At 28.1% G+C, this 24,943-nt stretch overlaps 1 protein-coding gene across 2 annotated transcripts; it reads right to left on the bottom strand.

Moving 5' to 3' along the window:
• Positions 1-1,826: 1,826 nt before the first annotated feature.
• On the bottom strand, positions 1,827-23,234 carry LOC142333085 (odorant receptor 56a-like). Of its 2 annotated transcripts, XM_075379920.1 has the most exons (4): positions 23,008-23,234; positions 20,124-20,276; positions 3,209-3,342; positions 1,827-2,840 (listed from the first exon to the last, which is right to left on the bottom strand). In XM_075379920.1, exons 1-4 carry the CDS (start codon positions 23,035-23,037, stop codon positions 2,810-2,812), a joined length of 348 nt encoding a protein of 115 aa, XP_075236035.1. In that variant the 5' UTR covers positions 23,038-23,234; the 3' UTR covers positions 1,827-2,809. The 2 variants fall into 2 exon arrangements, with proteins under 2 accessions (XP_075236035.1, XP_075236036.1); XM_075379921.1 differs by lacking the exons at positions 1,827-2,840; positions 3,209-3,342 and adding an exon at positions 18,684-19,021.
• Positions 23,235-24,943: the final 1,709 nt, after the last annotated feature.

Genomic DNA, 24,943 nt, shown 5'->3' with positions numbered 1-24,943 from the left:
GCTGTATGGTTGCAGGATGATGGATGCTGATCACCTGAGAGATTGTCCAGGCCTGGACCACACCCAGCTGGATGAGAGCCCAGAGTTTACAGAAGCCCGTCTTTATTGTTCAGCGCATCACCAGATGGCTCAACAGCCAAGGGAGAGCGTTGGTTAGTAAGTATTTTCTAAATAAAAGCATTCTTTAAAAACAGACAAAATACAGAGATGTAAGCAAAATATTTTTGTAAAAAAGAAAAGAAGGGGTAACTTGTTTGCACCTCATAAGGGGAGTTAGGCCTATGCACCTTCTTCTAGCGAGTAACACTGACATATTCAATTTTTTTATAATTTATTTATTTATGTTCAGGCTGATTTCCAATTACAATAGCATTTCTTGTTTTTAAATGGGATTATGAGAAATTAATTTTGTAGACTCTCCCAAGCCTGTTCAGTATATGATCCAGAAACTTCTGGATGAAAGGCATAAGAAATACCATTCCATCATAGGATTAACAAAATGGGTTTTCTATAAATACCATCCCACCACAGATATTAATAGAGTAGTTTTTTATTTATAACCAAAAGTAAAAAAAAAAATCAGTTTTCATTTTTTTACTTATGATAAAACTTCTTATGAAACTTTCTTTAAAAGAAAATGTTTAAATAAAACTGAAAATTACTCTAACTTTTTTTTTTCAATTACTTAAAATGTAAAGTAATTTTTTAAACACTCACTTGTAGCTTTATTCAATTTGTCCAAGTCTTTCTTATAGCTGTAATACATATAAAGCGCTTGACATACAAGAGGCGCTGCTCATAGTTGCTTTCTCCGATATACTCATTGTGCATTATTTTTTGTGGTAAACAGAATTAAAGTGTCTTATATAGGACAGAATACCTGTTAAGAGATTGGTGGAGATATGTGACACTAAGCTTGTCTCAGTAAAGAAGATAATAGAAAACCAGTCCACTTCTCAATTTTTTTTTAGTAAAACTACCATGAAGTATTTTTTATTCCTAAAAAGTGATTATAATGTTTTTTTGCAGTGACTTCTACAATCATTATGATTGTGATGGGGAGGGGTACTTAACACACGGTGGTAAAAATAAAAATAATTTTTTTTAAAGCGACTTTAATTTTGATTTACATATTAATTCCTTTTATACAAGCACATTTTACATTAAAATAGAAAATAAATCCTCTTTTCCAATATTTCTTAAGGATAATAGCTGGTTCTAAGTTCCAAGTGAATATGATGTGCAAAACTTTGTGCATAATCAACATAAAAAAGATCTATTTTCAAGTTCTATTATGTTAAATTATTGTATTTTTCGTAAACTTATAATTACATTTACATAGTTATAATAATTAAACAAATATAATATTTTATTTATACAGACATAACATCAGAATAATGAAAAAATTGTCATAAATTTTTACATTATTTATAGTTACCCGATTTATATGTTATATATATAAAACACAGAATAGTGAAGTAGTTTATGTTAACAGAGCTAATAAAATGTTATAGTTTGCACTATAATGTTTAATGTCAAAGATATTATTTGTTAGTTTAGTTTAATTAGTTTAATGTTGCATAAATACGTATTTATATTTATACCTTTGTATTTGTCATCACCACCTTTCTGTGATATGTGATAAATAACATATTATTACACTATGTTATAAATATAATATTTGTTATTTGTTAAATGTGATATAATATATTATACATTTAAAATATATAATATATTATTCTTCATAGTTTACAATTTATAATTAACTGTATAATATTAAAAAACACAATACCAGCTGATAAATCTGGTATCATGATTATTGCTGTTTTATTTTATTTATTTTTTTTTTTATAGTCTTTTATTATACGTGTAATATATATATGAAGTAAAAATTGGATGCTTATCAGTATGTCCAGAGTATGTAAAGCTCCTTCTAGACTAACAAATTAACAAAAACCTACACCTACCAGATATATATATTTTCATCTTTAATTTTTATATATATGGAAAATTATATATTAAAACATTATTAGAATAAGTTTAATAAGAAAATTATATTTATAAAAAATTGTTTATAAAATTAGATATAAAAAATACATGGGCATATCAATAGTTAAATTGTTATCAGTAATAATTTAGGAATTAATTCTTTTACTACCACGGAGCCATGCAAAGCATGTATAATTGCATTCACTAGCATTTCTGAAAGAAATATAGTGCTTTGCCTGAATTTCATTTTTAAATTTTATATTGATTGCTTGTAAAAAAATAAGTTTTAAATTTTTTTTCAGTTCAGCAAGGTTATCATGTTAGTATTTTATTACTTGTTAGTACTAACATTGTAATGAAAAACATGTTAGTATTTCATTGTTTACCTTTGGAATGCTTATTTCAGGACTAAACATGCAAGTACAAGTTCTAAGAAGCAGAATACTGGGAAAAGTGAATTCAAAGCATGTCTTCTGAACATTTATAATATTCAACATTATTTAAATCGACGACTCACCTTCTATATATAATATACTAAAAGACATTAGATTTTTTAAAAGTATGTGTGTGCAACAACATTTTTAGATTTATTTTTTATTTTCTGATGATTAAAGGTACTTCTGAAAATAAAGAATGATTCAGTAGAATAAAAATATCTTCCTTGTATTTTACTATTTAGATAATTTAATTGCTCTGAGTAATATTATTAAGCAAAAAGCACTACTACTCAAAACAAAATGTCAAAATCTATCATCTGCAGGTCCCGGGTTCGAATCCTGGTCAGGCATGGCAGTTTTACACACGCTGCAAATCATTCATCTTATCCTCGGAAGTAATGCCTAACAGTGGACCTGAAGATTAACAAAAAAATAGTTTTATATATCATTTAATTTTTTTTTTATCTTAGCAAGTAATACTATTATCATAAAAATTCTGAGTTAGTATCTTCCATGCCAGTTTGACCTGTGCTTTTTTAAATGATTATATTATGACTTTCTGTAAAATTAACCATATAAGGCTTTGTACTTAAAATGATAATAAATTAGTTTTTATGAGAAATAGTAAGCTTGACATAACCTAGTCATTATCTCTCTTACTGGTTCGACTTCCATTTTGTGCACGTTCTTGAAATGGGAAACAAAATCACTGGACAGTTCCATAAGTACACAAAAAATAATCACTTGAAGTGAGAGAGCCAATAAAAAAGCAGCTGCCTTACCTAGAATGTGCCAGCAGGAACCGTGACAGTAGCCGATCCAATCCTGTGGTATATATCAAAAAAGAAGAAATAAAAGATGAAGAAAGTAGAGAGAAAAGAGAAGGGTGGTCGGCCATTCCTGAGAGGGAGTACTTCTGTAATCAAAATAGATTTGAATAATTATCCTCTTGCTTGGGACTTTTTACAGTTATGCATATACAAGAATAAGCTTTATATGGAGTACTGTGGAACATAATCTTCTGACTATAAATATATCAATATAATGCAATTTCAGTTTTTATTTAGTTACGAATTCGTAATAATATTAACAGGCTTATTCTACTCTAGCTGACCATATTTATACCTCGTCACCTCCCACCAATTCATCGCTTTCTTTTGTTCAGTACTTGTATTTTGTTTTTTTTTTTTTTTTTACTTTATTCAAAATTATCTAAACCTTTTAGATGTAGAGTAATTTTATTTTTTTATTTTCATGGTTTTATCTTTAAGAAATAAAATTCAATGGTTTTACAAAGATTGCTTAATACAGACTAGAATCTTTCTGTTTTAAACTTTATTTTAAAATTATGTTTTATTTTAAATTATACCTTATACCTACAATAAAAGTCTTCTAAGTTGACAATACTTATACCGTATTATTTGTTAAATTGTGTAATAATTTTTTTAAATGATATTATCATTATTATACACAAATAATATTTTGTCAAAAAACTGGCCATATAAAATTTACAAAAAGTGTATAAAAATGAAAACTCACAGTTCTCATAAAATAAATTTTGATCATAAAAGTAAAAATTATTTCAATATTATCTTTCTTAATGTGTGATATTTATTTGAAAATTTGGAATATGTAAGGAAGTCGATTCGCATTATTTGGAACATTGTAGTGAAAAAAACCAGTATGAGGATAGCATATCTATGTAATCAAACAGTTGTAAGTTGTAATCAAACAAATATAAGCAAAGTAATGCATTTTATTACTTCACAAACATACTGTATTTTGCAGAACCAAAAGAGCTTCACTACATCATAGAACATCCTTTCTTCAAACTTGTCATTGTTACTAGTAAGTTATTTATAAAATTCACATTAGAACACGTTGCATTCAACTTCAAACTCAACAAAAGTTTATTTAAACTGTATTTTTTAACATTTTTTTTTAAGTTCATTTTTACTTTCGAAACTTAGTGTACTGTGAGTGATGATGACTTAGTAACTGGATTGTAAATACAACCAATGTTAATTATTTACTTTTAATGATTAAGTATCTGTTTTATGTGAACCCTTTTCTTCTACTTACGTTCAAAAAAATTAAGTTAGCTTTTGGAAGTTCCAATTTTTCTGTATCTGTAAATATATTTTAAATATGGTCCTGATAAGTAGTTTAGAGAAACAAAAAAAAAAAACTGACAAAAAATATTTCATAAATGTTTAAATAACTCTTTTACCTTTTTTCTTAGGAACTTGGATTTATATCCAAATATAGATTTAAGTTTTCTGAATAAAATTAATATTCTTCAAAGAGTTTGTGGCAGAAAAATATGTACATGCAACTGTAACTATTGCAGCAACATCTGTGTAGTGGTTCTAGCAGAGAAGTTTACTAAAAAGAGAGAATGTCAGACTGACATCTCTTCCCCTGATTAATAATCTATCAATTTTTTTTTTTTATTATTACATAAACTTTAGTATGAAATTTCAAAACGTATTGGAAACATATATCATTAGTTAATTTCTCTTTAGAAGCACCTCTTCTTGAGCTAACATAACCTCAATATATTGGAAAAACTTTTTCTAGGATTTTAAATTCAACAACTCTCTTTCTTAGTTGATAGAACCAAAATAAACATTATTTAATAGAGATTCAGCTACTTATTAATAAGAATAATTCTTTCAACTTATTCATATCATTATGAAATAAGTGCAGCTTATTAATCAAATCATTATTATTTTTTTTTTTTTTAACTTATAAATGTTATATATTTTACTATTTATATAAATTTCTTATATAAAAACTGCCTAATATTTCTTCGAATGCAAGAGTTTATTATTTGAAAGAGAATTCTCAGTCAAAATTAAAAAAAGTAATAATAGTATTTATAAACAAAAATTGTTCCATATTTATTTGTTTTCATTATTTATTCCTTGAATTTTTTTGCTAAAATTTAACCCTTTTCATAAAAGCTTTTCCCAACAAGAAGGAGGAAAGGAATACCTATCTGGAATTTCAAAAAGATTTTTGTAAAAGTTGTCTACAACTTTTGTTTTTATTTTTATCACTTTAATTTTTTTGCTAAAATTCTTCTTGAAATCATGAATTAAAAAAGTTTTATCATTCATTTTTTTTATAATCTTAAGTCAATGTGAGTAGGTAAATTACAAAAAATATAGAGGCTCAATGAAAAAATATTCTTGATATATTTATATATTAAATTCTTTATGAAAAACTATTAGGGATAAGTATTTCAAGTGAAAAAACTGCAAACATTTTGTTAAAACACGTTATGTTCTTATAAAATCCCATTTAAAGAGAAAATAGACACAAATTAAGATAATAGGCACAAACTGAAATTTTTTTGTGCATGATTAATTCACCATATAAACTGGAAGCTTGTGTTTGAGAATATGAAATGGAAATTTTGTAGCATATGAAAAATGCCATGCTTGACCGGAATTCGAATCTGAGGTCGCAAGATGAAAGACCAAGAAGCTACTATTCCACCACGGAGGTCAACAGAATGGAAATAAACAGTCATTGAAACAGAAGCTGTTTGGTTTCATTATCATGCATGAGATAACAAAAATAATCAAAATTAAAATAATTTTAACAATTTACTGACAAACTTTGGAGTTTATAAAGTATATAGAAAATACTCATTACAAAAATCACATCGCTCACCTGCCTAAAAAATTATGATACAATAAAATTTCCTATTAAATCTCTGATACCTGAATTTTAAAACGGAACTGATTTTGATAAATGAAAAATCTCATAAATTCAAATAAAAACTTTTATTTGTAAAAGTAACCTTTTTTTAAGTTTTTCACTCATGGGAAGTCATAAGTTATCTCTTAAAGAACATTGGCCGATGGCCAACAACAATATTGCCAATGGCCAGCGGTTAAAAAGCAGCCGATGGTTCAAACCATTACTATAAAATAATGATGCTGTAAATTGACATGCTCACTTGATAATAGCTAGCTGGATAAATTTACACCCAAAACTATTGTCAAAATGCATTAAAATACAGCAACACAAAAGAATCATTCAGGTTGAACCAGTGATTTCTGAGGTTTAAGTTTAAATGAACATTGGTACATATGAATATAAATTAGATTTATGCATAAAGCTAAAAAGTAACTAGTATGATGTGGCAGAATTGTTCATTTAACAATCATTACAATATTTCCTCTGGACTACTGTGGTAGCAAGAAGGATTTTCTTAAATTTTATTAAGAAAAATAATAAATTTTTAAGATGCCCATAAATTATTTCAGTTGTTGGCTAATACAGCAAAAGTGCTTTACTAAAGGTAAATATCTTTGAACCTTTTCTCTGCATATAGCTGTTAATAAATTATACTAATACAATTGTATAATGTATATAAATAAGAATCGGATACAGAGGAGTAATACATCTGTCTGAACAATTAATAAATATTTATATGTATACTATACATGAATATCGAGCTTTTAAGATAAATTAAATTTATTTAATAAACAAATATGTTCTTATAGATTATTTATTTAAAGTATTTACTGGGCATTAATAATAAACTTTTATGTACTTTACAATTCTGAGGCTTGGCAAGGAACCCTAAGCCTGTAATTATCTGGCTTTTTAAAATTTGAAGGAAAAACAACTTTCTGTAGAATATATGAGCAGATCAATGATCAGTACACACAGACTCTATTTTAGATACATGTATCCATCTTCTGAGCAATTGTGGGAAAATAAAAGCCCTCTGCTTGGATGGAACTTCTTCAGGAAGCATTCTTCATATGGAACATTATCTTATCTCACTGTGCTTTGGTGAGATCATTCTTTTCTTACAATCCACATCTTTCTGTTATTATTGTTCATTATGCTTGATCTCTTACTCTCTAGTACCGTTTTGTGGATTCATTTTTTACTGGACATGTATAAAAGTACAAGAACCTTCATGGTTTCTTCATCCTTCATGTTTTTTTAATTTAGTGAGGGAAATTCTATCTATGAAACAATCTGAAGACTATGTTTCCTGTCTGGTAACTAAGCAAAATCCTAATCTGTGGGTTGAGGTGTTTTGGTTAAAGCCAAATCTCTGTCCTAACACATCATTACATCCGTATGTACAATAAAAAATAATTAATGGTGGTTTCTTGAATTCCTGTCTTCTGAATTGCTTGTGATTCAAACTTGTTATCAGGTAAAAAATAATTTGTACCTCAATAAACCAGTTTTTATATATAATATTGTATAAAATAATAATTTTATATTGTTATTTTGTAATTACTGCATGTAAACGCTGATATTTTAATGTTCTTCTAAAACCACAGATTATGATAATTATTATTTTAATATTTGTTAATTTTTCACACTTATTAGTAAATAATTTTATAAATTACAAAAATGATGATAACTCATGTATTCTAAGTTTGATTACAAAAGTGAAATTATGTCTTTGCAGATTCAACAATATCACCTAATTTCTTGACAATTACCTTAAATTGGTTTAATTAATAAATCTGGCCCACCACAACTGAACAGCTTTGATCACTTCAGACTTACAGATTGTAACTCTGTAGTTAACACGAGTAATTTTTAATTAACTGAACTTTATTGGTCTTTAATATCAGATACTTCCTAAATCTTAGTAAAATCTTTTGTTGCAGACCATATTAACTTACTTTAATTTCTTTGTTTATGAAAAGGGACAAGTTAGAAGGAACAGATATGATAACTGGAAATGAATTACATAGAAAGTGCTGGAAAATATTAAGATATCGGGACATCTTAATAGAGATCCGATTTGTTGATTGCATTAAAAATATGTAAAAACTATGAAATATTATAAAGGAGTGTGAAGTTCTTGAAGTGGGATTCTTGTCTTTGTATCTTACCTTATGCCTAAATTTAGTTAATAATGTATTGGATCTTGCAAGAATACAGAAGATCAGACAATTTCTTTTAGTAATCAAAATCCATGTGATTTTACCAAAATTTTATGTGATATACACATAACCCCTTGACTTTTCTTATTTCCTTTTTCAATATACAGTACCATCTCTGGTATAAAATATAAGCAAATATTCTTCATTTGTGAATCACAGCTGTTTGAATTTTTTTTAAACTCTTGTGTAGTTTACCTGTTCTTATTCAACAATCTTAAGGAATTCCTTAAATCTGATCTTTGGTTGTTAACAGCTTCATTTAATTTACAACATTTTTAGTTATAGTCAAAGATTAGATTCGTGGTTCTTAAGATTTTTAGAAAATTTTACAAAAGACTAGCAAATACTTCTAAGAAAAAAGTTATGATATGCAGATTTAATGCTTAAGACCCTCTTCTTTTTCCCACTGATGAAACCTGGTCCAAAATCTTCTATTTTTTGCCAGAAGTTCTTTAATAATATTGATTTTAATTGTGTTTATTTCCATATTTTACTAGTTATATATTAAAATAAGTTATTACTTAAAAATATTTTAATTCAATTAAATTAGTTGACTGTAGAAGGAAAATATCTGTAGGTGCTTTTGTATTATTTATCACCAGCCATTATCTGACACACCTCCCGTCACTATTGAGCAAATATTTTTATATCATATTTTAGATTGATAAAATTAAAATAATTTTATTTAATGTTTATTAATTTATTCAATTATATTTTTTTTTTTTGTCTTCAGTCATTTGACTGGTTAGATGCAGCTCTCCAAGATTCCCTATCTAGTGCTAGTCGTTTCATTTCAGTATACCCTCTACATCCTACATCCCTAACAATTTGTTTTACATATTCCAAACGTGACCTGCCTACACAATTTTTCCCTTCTACCTTTTTTTTTTTTGTCTTCAGTCATTTGACTGGTTTGATGCAGCTCTCCAAGATTCCCTATCTAGTGCTAGTCGTTTCATTTCAGTATACCCTCTACATCCTACATCCCTAACAATTTGTTTTACATATTCCAAACGTGGCCTGCCTACACAATTTTTCCCTTCTACCTGTCCTTCCAAAATTAAAGCGACTATTCCAGGATGCCTTAGTATGTGGCCTATAAGTCTGTCTCTTCTTTTAACTATATTTTTCCAAATGCTTCTTTCTTCATCTATTTGCCGCAATACCTCCTCATTTGTCACTTTATCCACCCATCTGATTTTTAACATTCTCCTATAGCACCACATTTCAAAAGCTTCTAACCTTTTCTTCTCAGATACTCCGATTGTCCAAGTTTCACTTCCATATAAAGCGACACTCCAAACATACACTTTCAAAAATCTTTTCCTGACATTTAAATTAATTTTTGATGTAAACAACTTATATTTCTTACTGAAGGCTCGTTTAGCTTGTGCTATTCGGCATTTTATATCGCTCCTGCTTCGTCCATCTTTAGTAATTCTACTTCCCAAATAACAAAATTCTTCTACCTCCATAATCTTTTCTCCTCCTATTTTCACATTCAGCGGTCCATCTTTGTTATTTCTACTACATTTCATTACTTTTGTTTTGTTCTTGTTTATTTTCACGCGATAGTTCTTGCGTAGGACTTCATCTATGCCGTTCATTGTTTCTTCTAAATCCTTTTTACTCTCGGCTAGAATTACTATATCATCAGCAAATCGTAGCATCTTTATCTTTTCACCTTGTACTGCTACTCCGAATCGAAATTGTTCTTTAACATCATTAACTGCTAGTTCCATGTAAAGATTAAAAAGTAACGGAGATAGGGAACATCCTTGTCGGACTCCCTTTCTTATTATGGCTTCTTTCTTATGTTCTTCAATTGCTACTGTTGCTGTTTGGTTCCTGTACATGTTAGCAATTGTTCTTCTATCTCTGTATTTGAACCCTAATTTTTTTAAAATGCTGAACATTTTATTCCAGTCTACGTTATCGAATGCCTTTTCTAGGTCTATAAACGCCAAGTATGTTGGTTTGTTTTTCTTTAATCTTCCTTCTACTATTAATCTGAGGCCTAAAATTGCTTCCCTTGTCCCTATACTTTTCCTGAAACCAAATTGGTCTTCTCCTAACACTTCCTCCACTCTCCTCTCAATTCTTCTGTATAGAATTCTAGTTAAGATTTTTGATGCATGACTAGTTAAACTAATTGTTCTGTATTCTTCACATTTATCTGCCCCTGATTTCTTTGGTATCATTACTATAACACTTTTTTTGAAGTCTGACGGAAATTCCCCTTTTTCATAAATATTACAGTTTGTATAATCTATCAATCGCCTCCTCCCCTGCACTGCGCAGTAATTCTACAGGTATTCCGTCTATTCCAGGAGCCTTTCTGCCATTTAAATCTTTTAATGCTCTCTTAAATTCAGATCTCAGTATTGTTTCTCCCATTTCATCCTCCTCAACTTCCTCTTCTTCCTCTATAAAACCATTTTCTAATTCATTTCCTCCGTATAACTCTTCAATATATTCCACCCATCTATCGACTTTACCTTTCGTATTATATATAGGTGTACCATCTTTGTTTAACACATTATTAGATTTTAATTTATGTACCCCAAAATTTTCCTTAACTTTCCTGTATGCTCCGTCTATTTTACCAATGTTCATTTCTCTTTCCACTTCTGAACACTTTTCTTTAATCCACTCTTCTTTCGCCAGTTTGCACTTCCTGTTTATAGCATTTCTTAATTGCCGATAGTTCCTTTTACTTTCTTCATCACTAGCATTCTTATATTTTCTACGTTCATCCATCAGCTGCAATATATCGTCTGAAACCCAAGGTTTTCTACCAGTTCTCTTTATTCCGCCTAAGTTTGCTTCTGCTGATTTAAGAATTTCCTTTTTAACATTCTCCCATTCTTCTTCTACATTTTCTACCTTATCTTTTTTACTCAGACCTCTTGCGATGTCCTCCACAAAATTCCTCTTTACCTCCTCTTCCTCAAGCTTCTCTAAATTCCACCGATTCATCTGACACCTTTTCTTCAGGTTTTTAAACCCCAATCTACATTTCATTATCACCAAATTATGGTCGCTATCAATGTCTGCTCCAGGGTAAGTTTTGCAGTCCACGAGTTGATTTCTAAATCCTTGCTTAACCATGATATAATCTATCTGATACCTTGCAGTATCGCCTGGCTTTTTCCAAGTGTATATTCTTCTACTATGATTTTTAAATTGGGTGTTGGCAATTACTAAATTATACTTCGTGCAAAACTCTATAAGTCGGTCCCCTCTTTCATTCCTTTTGCCCAGCCCGTATTCACCCACTATATTTCCTTCCTTGCCTTTTCCAATGCTTGCATTCCAATCTCCAACTATTATTAAATTTTCATCTCCTTTTACGTGTTTAATTGCTTCATCAATCTCTTCGTATACACATTCTACCTCATCATCATCATGGGCGCTTGTAGGCATATAGACGTTAACAATCGTTGTCGGTTTAGGTTTTGAATTTATCCTTATTACAATGACTCTATCGCTATGCGTCTTGAAATACTCCACTCTCCTCCCTATTTTCTTGTTCATCACGAAACCTACTCCTGCCTGCCCATTATTTGACGCTGAGTTAATTACTCTAAAGTCACCCGACCAAAAGTCGCCTTCCTCTTCCCACCGAACCTCACTAATTCCTACTTACTATATCCACGTTTACCCTATCCATTTCCCTTTTTAAATTCTCTAGCCTACCAACCTTTTTTAAGCTTCTAACATTCCACGCTCCGACTCGTAGAATGTTATTTTTTACTTTTCTGGTGACCCCTTCCTTAGTAGTCCCCACCCGGAGATCCGAACGGGGGACTATTTTACCTCCGGAATATTTTACCAAGGAAGGCGCCTCCATTATTGCTTTTGAAAATGCAGAGCCACATTTTCTTGGAAAAAAAAAACAGCTGTAGTTTTCCATTGCTTTCAGCTGCGCAGTACTCAGAGGACTGAGTGATGTTGATATGGCCGTTTAAGTCATTGTGACTTACGCCCCTAACAACTACTGAAAGAGCTGCTGCCCTCTTTCAGGAATCATTCCTTAGTCTGGCTCTCAACAGATACCTCTCCGATATGGTTGCACCTTCGGTCCAGCTACTCTGTATCCCTGAGCACTCAAGCCCCCTCACCAACGGCAAGGTCTCATGATTCATAGAGGAGTGATTCAATTATATATTTAATAAAATTAAATAACTTTTTACTTTTATTTTTATATTCTTAGAATGATTATTAATCTTTTATTAAATACAAACTCACTAATAAAAATTACCATGAAAACTTAATATAAAATGAACTCCAGAATATTTTCAATTTTTTAAATTGTTTTATTCGTTAATTTTTAAATTAACATAATACTTGAACTAATTTTTTTTTTCAATTCTGCAGAAAAAAATATATATTACTTAATATTTTCCATGTGTTAATAATACTCTGGATTTTTTTTTTTTGTAACATTGTAATTCAGAATGTCACAAACTAGCTCCAACAGAGGATTATTCTATAATAATATAATATTAACCTATAATATTATAATATAATAATAACCTTAATAGTTAAAGCAAATGAAAAAAGATATGCTTAATACAGGTGAAATTGTGAGACCTGTTAAATCATATAGTTATCATCTTTTTACTCAACATCCATACGCTCCTTTATCATACTACATATTAAGTTTAATGTTTTTTCTTTCCTCATAATTATCTAAAATTTAGTTGATACTTATTCAAATCATGCAATACATCAATTATTGACATTCTCAGTAAACTGTACCAAATTACTGTTAACATAAAGTTAATATATTATTAACTTATATATATTTAACTTATATATATTATTATTATTATTTTTAGGATGTAATAAAGTATTCTATAAATTGAGAAATAAAATTTGTTAACATTGTTTGCTTTAAAATTATATAATCGCTAGGTAATCGATATTGAGGTGTTACAAAATTTAAAAATCTGTGGAGGAAGAGCTATTATTATTTATTGTAACTTTATTTTTTGAAAAGTTTTTTGAAATTACTTGTTTATAAACTTCAATCTTTTTAATATACATTATACTGAATATTTAATCTTTTTTTTCTTGTCACAGCATGTTAAGGATCAGTCACTCTGCAATTACTGGTAAAGTGGATCCAGGGTCTATTTTATCCTCTAAAGATATAACATCTTTAGAGGAATCTTCTAATTTTCTTTATAGAATCTTTTCTCTAAGCTATATTAATATATTATATAAAAAAATATATTAAAACATAATAATATTATATTAATTTTAATTATATTATATTATAATATAATTTAATTATATTAATACGTTATAAAATATTAAATTATGTTATATTTTTATATTACCTAATATAAAAATTATACCGTAATATGGATATTTATGAATCTTTACCTAATATGAATATTTTTAATTTAATTTTCACCAGAATATAATGCATTTATTTTAACAAAATAAATTAATATTATAATAATAAGTATTAAATTCATAAAATAATAACAGTTCAATAAAGGAAATAAATTTAAAAAGTAGTGTATAAAAATATAAAAACAGAATCAACTACATTCTAACAGAAAATCATTTTTAAAATAAACTTATTAACATTTCATATGTAAATAAAATTTGTGATAATGCCTATCCCAGCAGATTCTTCATACCATACTAATTATCAGACACTGGACCCATTTTTTATGAATAAGTTTAAATTTTCTTACCAAAAAATATATCAATAAGTTAAGAAAATAATTTTTTTATTCTGATCAGTATGTAATAAAATATTATCGTTATCATTAATGGGAATTGTATACATGCGTTATGTCTGTCTTAGAAGGGTAGTGCAACGGTTTCATCCACAGTTATAAATGATCTGATGAATAATTTGTCGAATTGTACACAGGACTTGAAGAATAATTACCTTCAGATATACAGTTGTAAATCTGCTAAAACGGCAACAAAGATTTTGAGGCAAATCATTAAAAAGAAAAGCAAGGAACTGAGGATGTTCCGCACTCCTTACATCTTGAAGGGAAAATTTATATCTACATGTGTAAATAATATAGTTGCATTCACTAACTCTTTGACAGTAAATAAATTTAGCACGATCATTATTCACACCTCCCTTCAATTTTCGAGAATTCTTTAACACTACAGTGCACAACAACCATTATTTCCAGTTTTCTGCCGATTGCCCCACCCCTTCCAAAAATTAATTTTCATTCATAAAAGGATTATTCTACATCACATAAAGGTCAGTCAGATGTACTTTATTAGTGTTTATTACAGATTCATTTGTTCTTAACATTTCAAAACAGAAATTTAAACAATGTTTTTGATTTCTTTGTTAAGAATAATACAGCTACATATTGATAAATAACTCTGTATAATTTATTACAATAAAATTTTATCAGTGGATATAAAATACTTGTGACCATCTAACCTAAGATTAAATAATATCACAGGCTACTAAAATCTGAGCCAGAATTACATTTAACATAAATAAATTATTTTTTCCCTCATATCAAACTGAAAATATTTTGTCGCACTTCCATACTACGATAATAGAACTGCAAAGAATAATGCTGTCATGTTTTAGTAAATTACTGAGATTATCACATAGAAAACAAAGTGTATCAATTGCTGCATGCTTTCAACTGAAATTGTTTTTCCTTCTTTTTTAAATATGGTCCACATGAAGCACAACTAACTGAAATATGTAGTGCCATTTGTAGTTACTGATCTCTTTATTATATTAGTAATAATGAAAAAATTAAAATTACTACTTTCTGCAATTTTTATAAGATTTACTTTTTTTTGTAGATAATCTAATATTAAACTTATATTACAAATTTCAATCCATTCTTTAGATATTTATTCATAATAACAAATAACATCCAATTTATTTTCCTATAATGGATTTTTTAGCTCGTGAAATATGACAAGCCTGATTAGGATTTGAACCCAAAAATTTCTAGATGAAAGGCCGCTGAACGACACTGCTGTTTCATCTAGCATGGAGTCGGCGTATGAATTCTATTTAAAAAAACACAAGTAAGGGAACAGACAGAAAACAAAGTATTTTCACTGTGTACTTGTTAATAGTTGTGCATGTAATATGACAATCACTTTCACAGAGATTTTCAACATTTTGAAAAGCCTTAGTTATTTTCTGAGTTGAAGTACGCAGAGTAAACTGCTATAAAAAGGTAATTATAATGTAAAGATTTCACCTAATTTTTTGAAATTGCTTCCAAATTCAGTTTAGTTTTCAGTGAACTTTTTTTAAGATAACGTAATATCTGAACGTACCCAGAAAAGTAGTTTACAGAGGATAAACTGTTATTTCACTGGATATACAACTTTCAATGCCTTAAGATTAATGAGGACCAAAGTATTTTAATTACAGACTAACAGTAATAAAATTATTATTATTTTTACAAATGTATAAAATAAAGAAAAATAGAGTTTGGAATTATATAATATTTGATTAAAATGTACTTTAATAAAATAATCAATTATTATATTTATTATTTTTAACAGAAATGAAATTATATTTATTATGATTACTGTTATTGTTATTATAGTAATAATATATATGTTATGTTCATGGCCAGTTTATCAGTTTATAATAAAAAAATGATAACTATTATTATTAATATTAGTTATATAAGATTGCATTTAATCGACTTAAATGGAACTAAATATTTATTATTGATTAATAAATAAATAGATAAATGTTTACCTTTTTAATTTAAAAATCTTAATCTGTTCTTCCTTAGCAGCTCCTTGATATAAGGACAACATTTTTTTTGTTTCAGCCAAGAAGACTATACAGTTTAATTACATCACTGTAAATGTATTCAAATACGCTAGGAAACTTTATAATTGCGGGTAGGTAATACAAGTTTGTAAAATTTTTTATAGTTATGAATACGGTTCTATGTGGCAAAGCCAAGTGAAAAACCAGTTAAATCACCCACTGGAATTCATTCACTCCATCCATGAATCTTCACCAAAAGATATATTTTTTTAACATAAAACTGATATGGATTCATTAGGGGTTCAGGGATCATCAGTGTTTTTCTAGGTAATTTTCCTTAAAATGCCATAATTTGTACAGAATCTTTCATAAGTTTAAGGACAAGTTAAAAATAACTAAAAAAATCAGTATTTCATGACAAAATCTTTATTTAATACAAATAAAAATAAAAAATAAAAATAACAGAGATAATTCTACATCATTTTTAAAATATTTAGTATTTTGTATGACCTCCATATGATTTTAGGCATGCTGCTACTCTATTAGGCATTGATTCAATCAATTCCAGACATTTTTCTTTCATCAACTGTTGCCACAGACTTGCAATTTGAAGTTGTAACTCAGCCTTATTTTTAGGTTTTCTTTTAGCAAGTTGCAGTGTCATCCGATTCCATAAATTCGCAATCGGATTTAGGTCAGGACTACGAGCAGGCCAGTCCAAAAGTTCCTCAACATTTGCATCAAACCGTGCCTTGGTAACTCATGATTTATGATAAGGTGCATTGTCTTGCTGGAAGATAAAATTCTCACCAGACAGGTTATGGGCATTAGGAAGCGTGAATTCTCCCATTGTTTTTATGTACTGTATGCTGTTCATTGTCCCATCCATTATTCTAAGGTGTCCAGCACCCTCTGAAGTTATGTAACCTCACACCAAAACAGCATCTCCACCTTACACGGCAGGAATGATGCAGGCCGGTAGAAACTTTTCAGTTTTTGTTTGCCTGACCATAATTTTTCTGTTTGAATACAACTAGAATCTGCTTTCATCAGAAAAGACAACTCTTCGCCAAGCTTCTTTCAATCAGTTCTTCATTTGCTTGCAAAACTGATGACATTTTGACTTGTGGACAGCGCTTAAAAGAGGGTTTGCTAATGCGAAATGCAATTCCATTCCAGATTCTTTTAAACGTCTAGAAAGAGTAGCAGTACTACCCTGAATTCCATGATTTTGTGCTACTTTTGTCACTATATCAGGCAAACTAGCAGACCGATTAAGTTTTGATACCTTTATAATTGCTCTGTCTTGCCTCATTGACGTTTTTCGTGGTCGACCACATTGTGGAAGATCAACGACAGTTTCTTGATCACATGTTTTTGATATTTTTAATCGTTCAGCAATGTCTCTGTATGTTTTATTTGCTTTCCAGAGACCGATTATTTGCCATTTCACTTCTACACTAACACTTTTCTTACCCGTTGTTAATAAAAAAACTTTTCACCAACCTAACCTCAAAGAAAGAAATGCTAATTCGTCACCGTATTGGTGGGAAACAGCTGATAATAGTGCCAACTTGACTTTTTAATTACTGTGGGTATGCCTGACACTCTAAGTTGGTGTACCTGACACTTTAAAGTGATTTGTACATTTTTGAATATTACTCTCTTAAAAACAACAATTTCATGAAAATTTTAAAATCACTTAAGTAAGCCCTTTTAACTCAAAAAATAAAATTTTAGAATTTTTCTTATTACTCTATTGAAAAAATCTAAAACACAGCTTTAAAATGATATCACACTCGTTAGCCTAGGTTATTCTTTATAAAAAAAAAACAGGCTAATTTTAGCTCATTTAAAATATATAAATGACACCATAAAATTTGAAACATCTAACTTAGAAGTTTGCGGTTTTCACCAAAAGATGTATTTTTTAAAGCTGTTTCTCACAGACATATTAGATTTGTATGTAGTTCATAAGTTTAAAGACAAACTGACATAAACAGTTTTTCTAAGGTGTCCTTAAGCTTATGAAAGATACTGTAGTTTTAAAAAACCCTTAAATGATATTTTTAGTTGTGTAAATAAAAAAGATTTTATAAAAATTATATAATTTATTCCTTTTTTCTGAAACTCGGATAAAAGAAGAGATTACATCCAAATAATCTTCATGATAAAAATTAATAAAAAAAGTATTCAGAATTACATCCATTATTAACAAACATTTTTTTGTTCTCATGAAATTATAATTTCTATAAACATAATTAATTGTGTCTATTTTTGTCCTCTGTAATATTATCACTGATTGCTGTAGCGGCAACATTTTTGATAATTTTACAGAACTATTAAGTATTATATAAAAGATAAGATAAAAATGAAATATAATATGATTTGAAATGAAGAGAATTTAACTAAAGTAAAATTATATAATTCATCAGGTGGTATTTCACAGTAAAAAAAAAAACCTTATTTTGTTTGGTCATTAGAGGAAAAACAAAAACATGTTTTACCGTAGTAAAACATTAATGGAAGACAAAAAATAGAAATGAAAAATATTATATTCTGCAGATAAGTTTTATTAAGTAAGATTAGCACTAAACAACTTAAAACAAATAACTTTACTTTTAATTAAGTAATCTTTTTTTATTATAAAAAGATTGTTATTTGTAAACAATATTGAAAGTATAAACTAAAAGTGTATCCTTTAGTATTAACTGAAAGGATTACGTTAATCTTTTCTCTAGTAATCCATCCACTACTCTATTTTATTAATGTATTTTCCTATTTACTGATAAATTGTGTCGACTTCTAATACTCATAATATCAATTTATGAATTATTTTTTTAATGTTTAGTCATTTTTAAACTTCTCATGACACTGAAGTATGAAAATGTTCCATGAGCGATCTGAAAACATGAAAGTAATATATACTTTTTACGAATTCCATAGTCTACAATTTATACTTTTAAAAAATTTAATAAAGTAAAGAAATAGAAACAGAAAATAGTATTATTTTATCTGCTGTTTAAAAGTAAAATTTGTGAAATTTACTTTTAATATGCGACTATTTTCAAAAAGTGCATCTAATTTTTTCTTGGCAGTTACATCAGCTTGTTCATTACCAAGGATTCTGTACAGCTAGGAACTCAACAGAAACTGATGAGTATTACGTTCACTGGAACAAAATCAAATGTATATCTGTCAGAACTATAATCATCTATCAGATGAATAGTAAATACGCGATTTATTGCTAGCAACTGAATAATTTCATACAATATGACAGATTCTATCAGTGGACTAATAAAATACCATGAGTGGGGCATACAGTTCAACAGTAAATCACTGTTTTTTTGAGCCAGATCAATAAAACCATACACCCAGCAAAATTATGCCCCTTATTGGCTAAATATAGACATCCGATAAAGGAATTTGTGAAAACTCTGTTGGAATATTAAATGATTATTATTGATTTTCTTTAAATTGAATAAATAGAGGTGAAAATAAAGTGGCAAAAGTGACCCGGAAGAAAAATTGCACTAAAGGACTACAAACAACAGATATTTTGAGTACAAGCTCTCAAATATCTGTAGGACTCATAAAATAAAGACATTCATTAAAAAGGTTGTGAAACAAGTTTCTTTAAACATACATTAGGTGTTTAGGTTATAAACCATTATTAATCGTCATGCTGTTGCCAGAGGGAAGAATTCTGAAATACTTAGTTTGTGGGTAGATTAAAATACACGTATATTAAGTTGAAGATGTTTTCGTCAGGTTCTACCATTCTTAGTGCCTTTTGCCTTACATTTGATGAAAATGGTTATAAATTCCCCATAATACACACTTGTATCTTATGTGAGGTAAACTGTACACTTAAGTAGCTGATTCAGATGGTTAGCACTTGATAGTTAAACTGATGAAATTAAACTTTTCTCTATGCTTATCTAATATTCATATTAAGTATAATACACAACAAAAAATTTTTTAATAAAAAAGTTAAAATTTTACCTTAACAACATTATTTAAGTTTAAAACATAGAATACTGGTCTTATTTCCATTGGTTTTTTAGCGCACAGCATCATAAACTTAAGATTGTTTTTATATGATTTTGATTTATTTATCCAACTAAACCACATTAATTCACGATACAAAAATTCACTCTGCAATCATTTGTAAAGAATAATACTTCATTAGATTACTGTAAAAATGTAGACCAGTAATTTTAATGTAACATCTTACAATCTACAGAAACAAAAATCACTACATTTATGTAATTGGCACTATTTTTTATTATTGCTATGTCCTAAATTTTATTGGTAAAAAAAATGTATACCCTGATAGATTTTTTTTTTTATATGAAGGTTATTAAATGAGGATTTAAATGTTAGTTTTAAAAGTCAGGAAAAGATTTTTGAAAGTATATGTTTCGAGCGTCGCTTTATATGGATGTAAAACTTGGACGATCCGAGTACCCGAGAAGAAAAGATTAGAAGCTTTTGAAATGCGGTGTTACAGGAAAATGTTAAAAATCAGATGGGTGGATAAAGTGACAAATGAAGAGGTGTTGCGGCAAATATATGAAGAAAGAAGCATTTGGAAAAAATATAGCTAAGAGAAGAAACACTTATAGGCCACATATTAAGGCATCCTGGAATAGTCGCTTTAATATTGGAGGGACAGGTAGAAGGAAAAAATTGTGTAGCCAGGCAACATTTGGAATATGTAAAACAAATTGTTAGGGATGTAGGGGGTATACCGAAATGAAACGACTAGCACTAGACAGGGAATCTTGGAGAGCTGCATCAAACCAGTCAAATGACTGAAGACAATAAAAAAAAATTGAAGGTTATTAACAGGAAATGAATTACTGTTGATTTATGATGTATACATAAATTTGTTTATTTTTAACAAAAGAACAGAAAACATTTTGTTTGCATTACTTGTATTTTGGCATTTCTATTTTACATGTAATATTTTCTGATTTTACGTTAATTAGAAAAGTGAATGTGTATGAGGCAATAATAATTGTTGTTTTCCATTTGTTAAAATTTCTGGTTAATAATATATCTTACTTGACAGGTTTTATTTAACATTAATAACTAGTGTTTCTTATGTCCAAACTGTAGAGATTTGGTTTTAAATTAAAAGTTCATACTTATGTAATATTTTATTTTTTAAAAAGTATTTTATAAAATTATGAAAAGTTTTTATAGCCTGATTATTTTAGTATAATTTGTGAAATTTTTATTTTACCATCAGTTAGATATCTTAATGAAATGAAATCTTAGATGCAATACTCCTAAACCAATTATAAAAATAGAAAATTTTAAAAGATAAAAAAAAGCATTTTTAGCTACAAAATCACAGATTATGTATCACTATAGTCAAAGATGAATGTAAAAATTTTAAATTTTCTAGCAAACTCTTGAAAAGAACTGGCAGAATTTAATATTCCTTGACATTTAGAAGAACCTATTGATTAAATATTATACTATATTGTTTCCTTCTGGTCACTAACAAAACCACCCTTTTCAATTTCTTGATTAGTTTGTAAATCAATGTTTTTTATGTACATCTATATAGAAACTTCAATTTAAATATTTCTGTTTAACACAACAAAATACTAGCATTTTAGGAAAGAATAATATTGTAAACATAAAAAACCCTTCCTTCTGGTTCAAAATTCATTTTTTTTGTGATCAGAAAGCATACCCACAAAATTAAATATTTACAATTACCAAAACCAAGCGAGTCATATAAATAATAAAGCCTGCCATAGAAATAATAAGGTTGAGCAGAGGTATTGACAACCTGTTAATCTTAAATTATTTTATTAGCCTGATTATAATAAATGTTTCTGTTTATTGCTCTTTAAAAATACAAAGAAATATTGTATTTTTTATAATCAAAAACCAACTTGAACAACCCAAGTACAGAATTACAAAGTAAATGAAATGACAGTTACCTTATTTTTCTTTTTTTTATTCCAATAACACTTTCGCAGGATTCTGTATCAGTTGTATATAAATTATATAAAATTACATATCAAAACACATTAGAAAAAATTTAATTTACTATCATATTTAGAAAGCATTAAGTCAATTAAGTATAATAATTACATATATTTAAATATGATGTCAATTAAGAATTAAAAATTAACTTTAATAATAAAATAATTGGTATGAGATAATAAAATAAAATTAGAATTGAGAAATAAATTTTCTAGATATTAGTATCAAAATTAACAAAAATAATCAGTTTATAATATCAGTATATAGAAAACCCACAACCAATAAAACCACAATACATAGAAATTCAAATCATCCGTGGTCACACAAAATTAGTGCATATACAAACATGGTTAATAGAACAATTAATTACACACAATATAATAAAAATAAAACTAAATTAAACAAATAAAAAAATATTATAAAACAAATTGCTAAACATAATGGTTATATTGTTTCGTTAACTGATAATATATACAAAAAACAAATTTCAAAAATTAATATCACAACTCTTTTACCTATAAATGATACCCAAAAAATTGACGTTTATTATATACTAGCAGACCCGGCAATGCTTCGCTATTGCTATATTTGAAAATATATATACACACACACACACACACACACACACACACTAAATGAACAAAATTGAAAGTTTGATCAAACATTAAAAACTGAACATTACGGATCTTCACAAAATTTAATCTTTCACTTTTCCCCTGTTCCATTTTCCTTTTCTCCTCCTCTTTCCCCCTTTTCTATTATCCCAATTTCCCGCAGGGAAATCGGTCAAGTAGTTTTTTTCTATAGCGAACATTAAAAAACATTGCCTTTTATATACACAGAATAAGAAAAACAGTTTATATATTTGTTTCATAATTACCTCGACACCACTGACACCTGGCGAGTCCATTTTTCGCAAAAATATTTCTTTTCACGTAATTAATATATATTCTGAATATGAGCGAAATCGGACCGTAACTGCAATTTTTCTAAATATCTCAACCCCAGCGCCATCTAGCACGTCCATCTTTTGCAGAGTTATTGCTTTCCATGTAAGTAACACGTATTCTGAATATGAACCAAATCGGACAATAAATACAATTTTTCGCAATATCTCGACCCCAGCGCCACCTAGCGTGTCCAGACTAATTCAGAAACTTTTGCGGGCGTGCGCACAACTCACCAAAGTTTCATCGCAATCGGATGAACGGTTTAGGAAGGCATAAGAGACATACAGCCAGACAAAAATTCATTTATATATATATATATATATATATAAAAGATTTAAAATATTTATACACCGATAATGTAAAATATCAGTTTATGAAAATATAATAATATAATATAAATAATATCTATGATAAAAGTAAATTTAAATCAACATACAAGACAAACCATCATATAATAAAATATTTAAAAAATAGCAATCACTCGTGACTTATATAATTCATGCAGAATTTATAAAATAAAATGTAATGATTGTGACCATATATATATATATATAGGTAAAATTAATAGGTATTTTAAAACTAGATTTTTTAGAACACATTAGAAATGATAAAATTGGTAAATTGTGTTTATCTAATGTTGCTGACCAGCTTATTAATAACAAACATTCTGTATCTTATGTTTGGACAAATTTGGAAGTCAAGAAATTTAATTTAAATAATAATAGTAAAAGTTGGACATTTTGGAGAGATTTTATATACATGAGTACAAAAGGATTTTTAACTCGATCAACTTTCAGACAGGTATAAAGATGACAGTATTATAAGAGCAGCAACAGATGGCAGCACGTTTTTAAATGAAAATCAGAAATTATATAATTTCAAATCCACTCAGTAATATAACATTGGCTGGCCAGGTTACATGATAAAAATTTTCTAATTATTTTAATTTTAATTGACGTGATATTTAAATATATGCAATTATTTTATTTAATTGACTTCATGTTTTCTATTAATCATGGTAGTAATTTTAATATATTAATCTTTTTCTAAAAAAAGAAAATTGTTTTGTTTTGATATGTAATTTGATATAATTTATATACAACTGATGATGCGGGATCCCGCAAAAGTGCTATTGGAATAAAGAAAAAAAAATAAGGTAAGTGATTCATATACTTTGTAATTCTGTACTTGAGTTGTTCAAGTTGGTTTAAGATTATAAAAAATACAATATATTGATACAGAGGAATATGGGTCTTATAAGTATTGACTTTAGAAAAATATATACAAAAAAAAAAACAGAATAATATATGAGCTTACCTCATTGATAATACCTTGTCCAAAATAACAGAAAACAGTAAAAGAGATGAAACAACTTGCTGTAGCAGATAGATCTGCCCAATGTCCTTCACCCTAATATTTAGAAAGAATTAGAAAATAACTAAATCTCTATTATTATGTTCAAATATATAATATTTTCAAAGATGAGTTTTAATGAAAATTTTACTTTACAATGGTTGCGTCACACGGAAGCAATAACACTGATAGACAAAAAAATTTGTTTAATGTTTCTGTAAGTATGATACCATTTCTAGAATTACTTTTTTGTGTACATTACAAATCTGTAAATACAATTTTTCTATCACCCTTAGTTTTAAATAAATTACGCTTAAAAAAATTAAGAGAAAATATAGTTAAAAATCTGTGAAATTTATAATTTTGCATGGCCATACTTTTATCAGACTGATTTCGCGGATGCTGTTCTTTTATAAATAGTCTCAAACACATCCCGAGTTAATGTCCAACAGGAATCGGCTATCATGTTAGTATTCCATTTTCCTTTAAAGCTGCTTTCCATCACTGAAATGT

The sequence above is a fragment of the Lycorma delicatula genome, chromosome 12 (genome assembly GCF_047948215.1).
Source record: "Lycorma delicatula isolate Av1 chromosome 12, ASM4794821v1, whole genome shotgun sequence".
Classification (NCBI taxonomy): Eukaryota; Metazoa; Arthropoda; class Insecta; order Hemiptera; family Fulgoridae; genus Lycorma; species Lycorma delicatula.
This window is presented reverse-complemented; position numbering and strand designations above follow the sequence as displayed.